This window comes from Haplochromis burtoni, unplaced genomic scaffold (assembly GCF_018398535.1).
Source record: "Haplochromis burtoni strain Fernald_Lab_line unplaced genomic scaffold, NCSU_Asbu1 Contig_98, whole genome shotgun sequence".
In the NCBI taxonomy this organism is placed as follows: Eukaryota; Metazoa; Chordata; class Actinopteri; order Cichliformes; family Cichlidae; genus Haplochromis; species Haplochromis burtoni.
The window spans coordinates 541,872-551,063 of NW_024582459.1; the positions used below are offsets into that span (position 1 = coordinate 541,872).

At 41.3% G+C, this 9,192-nt stretch overlaps 1 protein-coding gene across 5 annotated transcripts in view; it reads left to right on the forward strand.

Moving 5' to 3' along the window:
• The window catches only part of chchd3a (coiled-coil-helix-coiled-coil-helix domain containing 3a), an 80,928-nt gene extending 72,100 nt beyond the window's left edge, over positions 1-8,828 (forward strand). For 3 of the 5 annotated variants that reach the window (XM_042222937.1, XM_042222938.1, XM_042222941.1), the window contains 3 exons: positions 3,204-3,339; positions 3,663-3,703; positions 8,149-8,828. In XM_042222937.1, the coding sequence (XP_042078871.1) occupies positions 3,204-3,339; positions 3,663-3,703; positions 8,149-8,158 (187 nt within the window). In that variant the 3' untranslated portion in view covers positions 8,159-8,828. The remainder of the gene's footprint in view (positions 1-3,203; positions 3,340-3,662; positions 3,704-8,148) is intronic. The other 2 variants (XM_042222939.1, XM_042222940.1) reach the window with 1 other exon arrangement.
• The last annotated feature ends 364 nt before the right edge of the window (positions 8,829-9,192 follow it).

The window sequence follows — 9,192 nt, forward strand, 5'->3', positions numbered from 1 at the left end:
TTTTTGCATCTGCTCACCTTGCTGCATAGCACTACAGCAGTTATATATTACCAAATGACATGAGGGCATTTAATGTAAAATTGAAGAGGAGGGAGGAACGGCTTTAGTGTCCCCTTATAGGCTCTGTGTGGTTAGCAGCAGGAACTTAATGTTAATCTTAATGATAGATGATAGAGGATGCAGCGTGCCGCCACAGAGTGTGTGTGACAGTGTTATTGTCTCTATGATTAACTCAACCACTGTCTCAGTCCCTTCCTCTCAGAGAGAATCAGAGAGCAAGCAAAATAGACGTACCACTGTTTAGTTTCTCATCAAGCTCTTCTGCTATATCCTCCCTCCTTTCCTCTGCTGTCCTTTCTCTCTCTCTCTCAGAGGCCATTACTGGTGATAAACACTGTGGTTTGTATCAGCAGGATGCACCTGGCATTAAAGCGAATGCTTAAGAAAGTAATTAGTGGGTGTATGTGGCTGCTCTAGTCCCTGTAGATGCCCATAGGCGGTGTAATAAATGAGCACCAGGATCCATAGGAATAGGATGGCAGCGATTTCTGCTAGCATTGCTGTCATCGTTCAATACCCTGACGCAGAGCAATGGCCTTGTCATGCCTGCTAGCAAATGACTGAATTTCTCCCTGATGGATCCACAAATGCAGAAGCTTCTCTACACCCGACGGTTTAATGTTCCAGTCTGCACTGAAAGTGGTAAATGTCATGTATCTTTGAGTGTATGGGCCTATAGTATGCTTGTATAAAGCAAAATGTAAAAAGTTCTTCTACCTTTTGGGAAAGATCAGTGCCACCTATGTGACTACATTCTTGATATATTAAGTATAACTAGCAGAAAGTGATGTTGGCTCTCAAAGGCTGAAAATGGGTTGAGCCACACCATGAAAAGCCACGGTCAGTCAAGATGCTCTGTCTCTCAGTGAGTTATTTCCAATTACTTCTTTAAACTGTTTATCTTAGCAAGTAGGCACAGTACTGGACAATAAATAAAGTGTATTGATTATTCACACTCACGTTGACATTGTTGAATGTGTGGAGACCACTTCTCATCTCGTCACAAATTGTCATTGACCTGAACTGACAAGGACTAAAGATTTTCTTGGCACTCCTAATGAATATGACCATGCGGAGGTGCACATATGTAGACATCGGTACTTCAACAGCATTCCTGCTGCATTGAACGCTGGGTAATGACCCATGCGTCCAATCCTCTGCTCTGTATCCAACAGTAGGGAAATTTCTCTCTCTAGGGGGCAAATCGTACATCTGATTCTGACTACAGGGGCTCGGATTCACCCCTCCCAATATTCCTCTGAGATCTCCAGAGTTGCTGACGGGCAAAATCTCTTTGTATTTCACACCCATGCAAGGCATGTTTAGTGAGGCAGATGGAGTGTCCTGGGCACTGATGTGAGCAAAACGATGACACCACCATTAGCATAATAGCCCTAGCTTGTGCTTGTGTCGTCATTATGGATTTTTACGAGGTGTGCGAAGAGACAGACAAAAGCAGTTAACACTGGGCAAGGCACCAGCACTGATAGGATGTCCCACTGCTTAGATTGGCTGAATGCTCCGACTCTTGCATACATCTGTCGAAAAAAGTCCCATTTAAATGCACTGAAGTTAGGTGTAGCATCAATCACAACAAGGTAAGACGGCAGCACTAAAACTCTCATAGACCTCAAGGACAAATTTGTACTTGCTAATTTAAAATTGATGTGTAGCTTACAAGTGACAACAAACTCTGTGGATGCCAAAAGATAGAATTTTCCATTGGAAGCAGTTAGCTTCCCAATTTTTTTTTTAAGGATTAACTCATTATGAATCCATAGATAGATCCAGCAGATTCATAAAATATGGCAGAGTCATCAATAGATTCCTCTGTGGACCTTTTATTTTGTCTTATTATTAAAAAACACAATGGTGAGAAGTGAGACTAATTTTGCCCTGGTTTGCTGTGTGGCAGGCCGGTAGTGGACCTAAACACAAAACCCGGAAAACAGCGTTATTGCTGGCAGTAAAGAAAATAAACATAGTTTTAAACCTACCCCAGAACAAGGCCTGGAAAACTATATAATAAAACTAATCAATAAAGGAACATAGAAAAGAGTGGGATGACACAACAAAGGGCAAAGAGAGACCTGAAAAGTAAAGGCAATAAATACACAAGGTAATGAGGCTAGAGGAAAATAGGTAGGAAACACAGCAGGAACAAAACAGAGATAATGGGCCAGGGGAAGATGAGGCACATGAAACAAGCGATTATCAAAATAAAACAGGAAGTAACTAACAAGGAAACACCTACCAGAGACTAAAACTAAAACTCCAGGACTCAAAATATACAAAACTACAAAACCTGAGTGCAAGAACTAAAATTAGGCTTAACGACATACTAAGAAAAGAAGAGACTCAAAACTGAGATTATAAACAAAGCAGAGAATAATTAATTAATAATAAACCAAAATTAGAGTCCAATGACAAACTCTGGGTCAGAGACCCACACCACAACCAATATACCACATGTAATTGCTCATGAATGTTTAAATTAACCTGAAGCTCACTGACTTGTGGAGTCTCTCCAGACAGTAACAGATCCCCCCATTCAGGGGATTAAACTGTCACCCGATTGCCCGATTTAAAAAAAACAAACAAAAAAAACCCTCTGGCCTCTCTGTTGGTACTTATGTTATACAAATTGTTGTACACATTGGCATGGTCTTCACACCATGCTCTGAGGGCTGAACTGCACTTTGACCTTTTCTCCCAGCAGATACAGTAATTTTGATTCTTGCTTCAGGTGTTTTGGACTGGAACAATGGTAATAATAGAAAAGGCAAGGGTTTATTCGGCACTGCAGATTGTAGTATAGCTCAGTGTGCTCTAATAACAGTATGAACTCTCTGGAGGTAAAAAGTCTGTTTCCTCACTCGTAATATATATATTTAATACTCTTCTTTTGTTCTGAAGTTTTCTATGTCGCGCCACACATTTCGTGAACTCCTCTGGATTGCCCGTGTTAATGCTTTATATATTTATTCATTTTTTTCTTTTCACCTTTATCTTTTTCAACTGTTCTTGCGAGTTGATCCTTTCCTGTAACTCTCATCACTTGGACTGTTCCTTCCTCCCATCCTGTCTAACACCGTATTTTCCCCTATTTACACACTATTCTGTTCCCCTTTTCTCCCCTGCAGGAGGTATGAGGCGTATCCGGTGTGTGCAGACCTACAGGAACAAATCCTCACATGCTACAAAGAGAATGTGGGGAAAACCCTTCACTGCTCCAACATAGCAGCCCGTTATCTGCAGTGTGTCAACGATGCCAAACAGGTGGGTATTTGTCCTAGCTGTTTTCATTCAAACATGACTTGTTATACTTGTTAATTCTGAATTTACTTATGAAATTAATTAGGCCACTCATGTTATACAATTGTAATTAGGGGAAAAAAGCTGTACGCTTCAACCTTTATGTACTCAGTAGGGTTGAATACTAATTATTGTTATTGTAAGTATTTTAATTGCAACTGTGTTTATTTCATGCTTGATTTAAAAAAAAAAAAGACATTTCTTTGTTTGCAGCTGGATTGTTGTATAAAACATATACTTGAATGCCGACAAACCTTCCACAATAACTTTTCTTTTTCTTTGAAAAGAATGACAAGTTTGTGCATGCACCCTCACGGGCAGATAATAAGTAAGTTGTTGAGCTTCCTAGCCTGATAGCGTAGAGGAAGTGGAAGCTTTGTGTGGATTACAAATGAGCCTACAGCTTACGTCATTTAGCTCGTAGATGTGTATAGTAGCTACACCCCAGTGGTCATTCCCCTTTTCTAAATTAAATCATATGATGAAACACACTGGCATCCATTTACATATGCTGGCTCCTTGCTTTTAGACAGTAGAATATGATTTCCACCAGGCTACTGGCGCCTGAATAAAGCTCAGTCCAGATAGCCAGTTTAAACCTCACGGCCTATTTCCATAATACCTGCTGACACAGGCATTCCCCCCAACTGTGTATGTGTGCGTTTTAATGCAATAAGACCAAGGGAGTAGCTTCTGCTTAGTTGAATACCCTTGTCCTCTCCGTGCTCTCTTTTCTTTCATTGAGAAGTGTAAATGTTTTTTTGCCCTCTGTCTTGTGCAGTCAAACTCTGTATGCTAATAGTAATGTCACTCAGGTTGGTATTAACTTGATTCCCCGCTCTCACTTTGCAATATGTAACATCCATTGCCCCCCAAAAAAGACTCAATTTGCATTCATAGAGCTTTTCTATTAGATTTTTTTGCAATTGCATTGTTTTCCCGGAAATGGGGAAAAGTGAGTTTTGTGTCTCTCGCTCACTCTCGTGGGTATTAATATTAGATCTAAAAGTCAGATGCAGGCAGATTTTTAAGCTATATGGCATGTAAATTGCCGAATGTTTTATTCATCGCACAAACATGGATGCGTACGTGTGTTTAAGTCGAGGCTACATGTAGCCTCGTCAAGATTCAGCGAGGGTATGTTCACATTGCGAATGCTGTTATGATCTTGTAAATTGTTTGCAAGCGAACACGATATGGTAATCCGCTTGTGTTTATCACCTTGCAGCAATCACAGCGCACTCCTGTTCGTCTTTGCTTATCGGGCTAAGACTTACTTTTAAAGTCATTAGGTGCAAAAGAAACAGTTCTGTGATAAGGCTTTAAAGGAAATAATATGCGGAATTACACAGCCGACAAAATCGAGGGGAGGGAGGAACGAAGTGGGATTGATATGAGCTGATGCAGCTTCATGATTAGGATGTTTACACAGCTTTATCAGAACCGAGCAGGAAGCTCTTCTACAAACAAATGTCAAAGGACATGACTTTGACCTCTGGAGGTCACAAGATCCAAGCGTGCCCTCTAACAGACGTCTCTCATCCTCTTGCCCTCTCTGCGTCAAAGACACTCGATAGCATAGCTCAGACGGTTTTCACATGACAAAATCCCTCTCCCCTTCCTCGTCCTTTCCCTTCAGATCCGAAATTCCACCTTAAACTGCAGCGCCATGGGTGTAGATAGTGATGTAGCAGATGCCATCTTAGCAAGGATAAAAACAAAATCTGTCAAATTTTAGTTTTTGCAATATTGACCCCTCGTCTGGAGGCGTTGTCAGCTGCCCAGCCTTTGTCACTGATAATTAGCATTCTTATCGCCACAGTCAGTGATAACATTTAGACCCACTTTCGTTGTCTTTTGTGCCCTCTGCGCCCCGCCACCATCTCTCCTCCACTTCCTCCATCCACTATCCCTTCATCCCTAGTCACATTTCTAATGCATTCAGCACTTAACAGGTCTGATAGCAACCAGTGAGAAAGAGGCAGTCGAAGGACAGATAAAGTCTCCTTCCTTCTCCCTCTCTCTATGAACAGGAGTTTATCATCGAGTCCGATCTCTCCATCCGCTCCCTTCCTTCTCATTCCATATTCTCGCTGCATGACTGCCTTTTGCTCCCTATCTTTTCGTTCTGCACTTCATTTTTTAGACTGACCCTTCCATCTCCTTTTTGCTCTCAATGGGTAAGCTCAGCTGCTGTTTGTGGTTTCCAAATGTGCTGTGTTTTCTTATCCTTATATTAAAGGGAATGAAATGAAAAGTGGCTTCCTTATTATACAAAACATTTCAGTCAAATGCTCTTAAGTACTCTTATAATTTAATTTGTCAACACTTCGCTGTTACCTCTTGACATAGCACATGTGTTTGCTCCTAATTTAAAAGATTCTTAAGAATAAAGGCTAATGCCTGCCCCGCTGTCTCATTGTTTGTAATTCCAGTGCTAAAATGTAGTGGACGAGCAGGGATCTGTGGCAGAATTCACGTTTTGACCTCCCTCACATGCGCACTTTAATTTCAAATGTGTGCAGAAAGCATGCATCAGTTGATGTGTGATGAAAGGGAAAGGGATCTCCACCTACACTTTAGAGTCCAAACAGCCTGCCGTGTCTAAGCGTGACCGTCAGGTTGTGACCAACATTCACAGCGTTGTGTTGAATTTGAATTCATCCCCCAGGGTGAGACTATCGACACTGAGTTTTACTGTAACACTCTGGGGCATCTGAGGGAGAACATTTGGTGCAAATAACTGAACTGTGACCATGTCATTATGCACTGAAAACGCAGGAGCTTTTTGGCAACACCAACACAGTCATCACACCCTATTCGCCAAACTTGCCAGATTTGGCTCCTGCGAGCTTGTCCCTCTTTCCCAAAATCAAGCTGAAGTGGTTCCAGTGGATGAGGGCCAGTACGCATAACAAATGTGCATGTGCAGCTCATCAGAATCGGACTTCCTAAAGAGTAATCTAAAAATAAGAGCGGCGTAGAGTTGCAAAAGGATGACGTTGATGGGGCTGGCGACAGATTTAAATCAGATGATTGGGATTTCTGTGACTGTTAACACAGCAGGAAGCACTTGTTGTGAGTCAATGAATGTAACTGAGGCTGAATAAATAGTACAGAATAAATAGCACTGAATGTATCTGATTTTAATTTATGTAGATCTATTCTTTCATGGTTGATAAATAATCAATTGAAAGCTACACTGTATAGTGTTCCTGTATAAAAGTATCCTTTTCACTCTCTGTTTAAACATCACTTACACCTAGAAACAAAGTAATGTAAGGCGTTACTGTACTAAATGTATTAATTACATCTCTCTTCACTTATCCCAAAACGGTAATGGCAGATAGCTTCCTCCCTGAGTCTGGTTCTGCCAGAGGTTTCTTCCTGTTAAAAGGAAGTCCTTGCTCATAGGGGGGATCGTCTGATTGTTTGGGCCTTGTCTTTATTATTGCAGGGTCTTTACCGTACAATATAAAGCACCTTGAGGTGACCATTGTTGTGATTTTGTGCTATATTTATAGAACAGAATTGAATTGAAAAGTACTGGGTCCCTACATCTCACATTACAGGAGCTGCTCAGCCATAGAAACCAATGGCCTGAAGCTCCCAGCACACAGTTTTCGTGCTGATGTTAATACATGGTCTGGCTGTGGCTCTAAACACTTCCACTTTTCACTTACAGTTGACCGTGAAATATCTAGAAGGGGAAGAAATTCCACGCACTCAACTTCAGTGAGCTCTTTAGAACGTCCTTTTTTTTTTTTTAAAAACAAATGCTTGTATAGGCAGACTGCAGGGCTAGGTGCTTGATTTTACACATCTGTGACAACGGCACTGCAAAGATTAAGGCCATGTCCACACTAATAGGTTTTCGTTTCTTTTTCTCTCCGTTTTGGCCTTCCGTCCACACTGAGACTGCGTTTTCGGTCAAGGAAAACGGAGCGTTTTGAAAACGCTCTCCAAAGTGGATACATTTAAAAACGCAGTTTTGGCGTCGCAGTATGGCCAGCGAACCCTTTTCAAAAACAATGACACATTTTAGTCATGTGATGCAGTCATGTGACCAATTAACCTAAGATAGCGGAGGGCATTACACAGCAGTTGTTTTGTTTGCTCTCAATTTTGACAGCCCTATTAAAGATCATTTGCTTTGTTTCAGAACGTAAGTTGTAATAAACTGGAACCATCGTCTGGTTGTTTTCTGCTTTTTGTCGTAACATGGATGATGCAGCCAAGCAGGCGTGCTAGAAGCAGCTTCTTTTATCAGTAATCATTTTATGGTTAGATCGATAGTGTGGAAAATAAACTGGGATTCTTTTGGGACACACAACCATGGATCCACAACAGTTATTAAGTTAGTCAGTGAGGAAGAAAATATATTTTCTTTGTTTTGTTCTGTCTACTCGATTGCCCTCTTAAGTCCCTTGTTTCTTCTTCCTCCCCCCTCCTTACTCGTCTTCTCTTGGGCAGATTTCATCCAGTGGCATCTGCAGCAATAGGCCGGTTCAAATGGTTATTGACAGGGAGTACTGGGGATTTGTGGTTGCACTTATCACTAACATGGAATCCAGTGCCCTTGGGTCCTTTCTCTGCTTCTCAACCTCACTTCATCCTCTTGTCCTTTATTGTACTCTCAGGCCCTCCTCCCGTTGTCTCATCTCTCGTGTGCGAAATAATATTTTCTTCTGTTGTTTTTTTTTCTCTTTTTGATACTTTTGTTTGACTTTTCCATCTCTCTAATGCTCTTTTCTTTTCTGTTTTCGTCTCCAGAACAAGTTGAAGACTGGGGGATAAAGAAGAGCGGGCGAGAGAGACGGAGCAATGAAGAGTTTATTGTGGGGGGATTTCTGATTATTGAGCGACTGACAGACTAAACCAGAGTGGAGGAAGAGGGGGATGAGTCAGCACCGAGAAACACACCCTCAAAAACCCAATAGAGAACCAACCCAGAAAGGAACCAGATTAGAGGCACCGAGCACAGCACCTTCAGAGAAAAACACCTTTTCCCTTCAATACTTACCTCTTCAGCACCTCTTTTACCCTGTGTCTTTCTCTCCTGTGAGTGTGTAACAGAGGAGCAGTGACACTGTCCTACATTTTGGAGAAACATCAGGTACCAGCAGGGATCAGGCGGCCTGAGTTTGGCCCTCTAAAAAGGGATAATGGTTAACCAGCACTGCCTCAAAAAACCAGTCACCTCTGTCCCTTGGACCCTTCTCCACACTCTCCCACTTGGAAAAATAGAAGTCTATTTTATTGATAAGTCAAATCTATTTTGTTGTTGTTGTTTTCTTGCTCCTAATGCATCGTTGTGTACACAAATGCATGTCTGTTTGCATCCGTTTACTTTGTGTGATTATTAATAATGAAACCATCTGTGTGTTGAGTATTCATCTAGACCAACACTTGTGACAATGTCTGAGCAGGAAATAAAAAGACAAAATAAAGCAGAAGCTGTCGCTGAACTTTTCTCCATAAATATTCAGTTTCCACCATCTCTCTTGTGTGTGTGTGTGTATGTGTGTTTTATGATAATTACTGTAAGCATTACCCATTTTTGATGGATCCGTGGCCCTTGTGTTGCCACAGCATTTTTGCCAAATGGAGTGAATGAGCCCAGGAGAGACAGACTGAAGCACAGGGGAAGTATTTGTCCCAGATGTTGTGCTTCATCATCGATCTTTCTCTTTTTTCTTCTTTTTCTGTCTTTTTTTTTTTTTTTTTAAATATAGCTCGTTGTGTGAATCCTCTGTGCTCTAGCTATTTGGGGGAAAAAAACAAACAAAAAAAGGGCATTCTTTCTTGTCTGCTTAT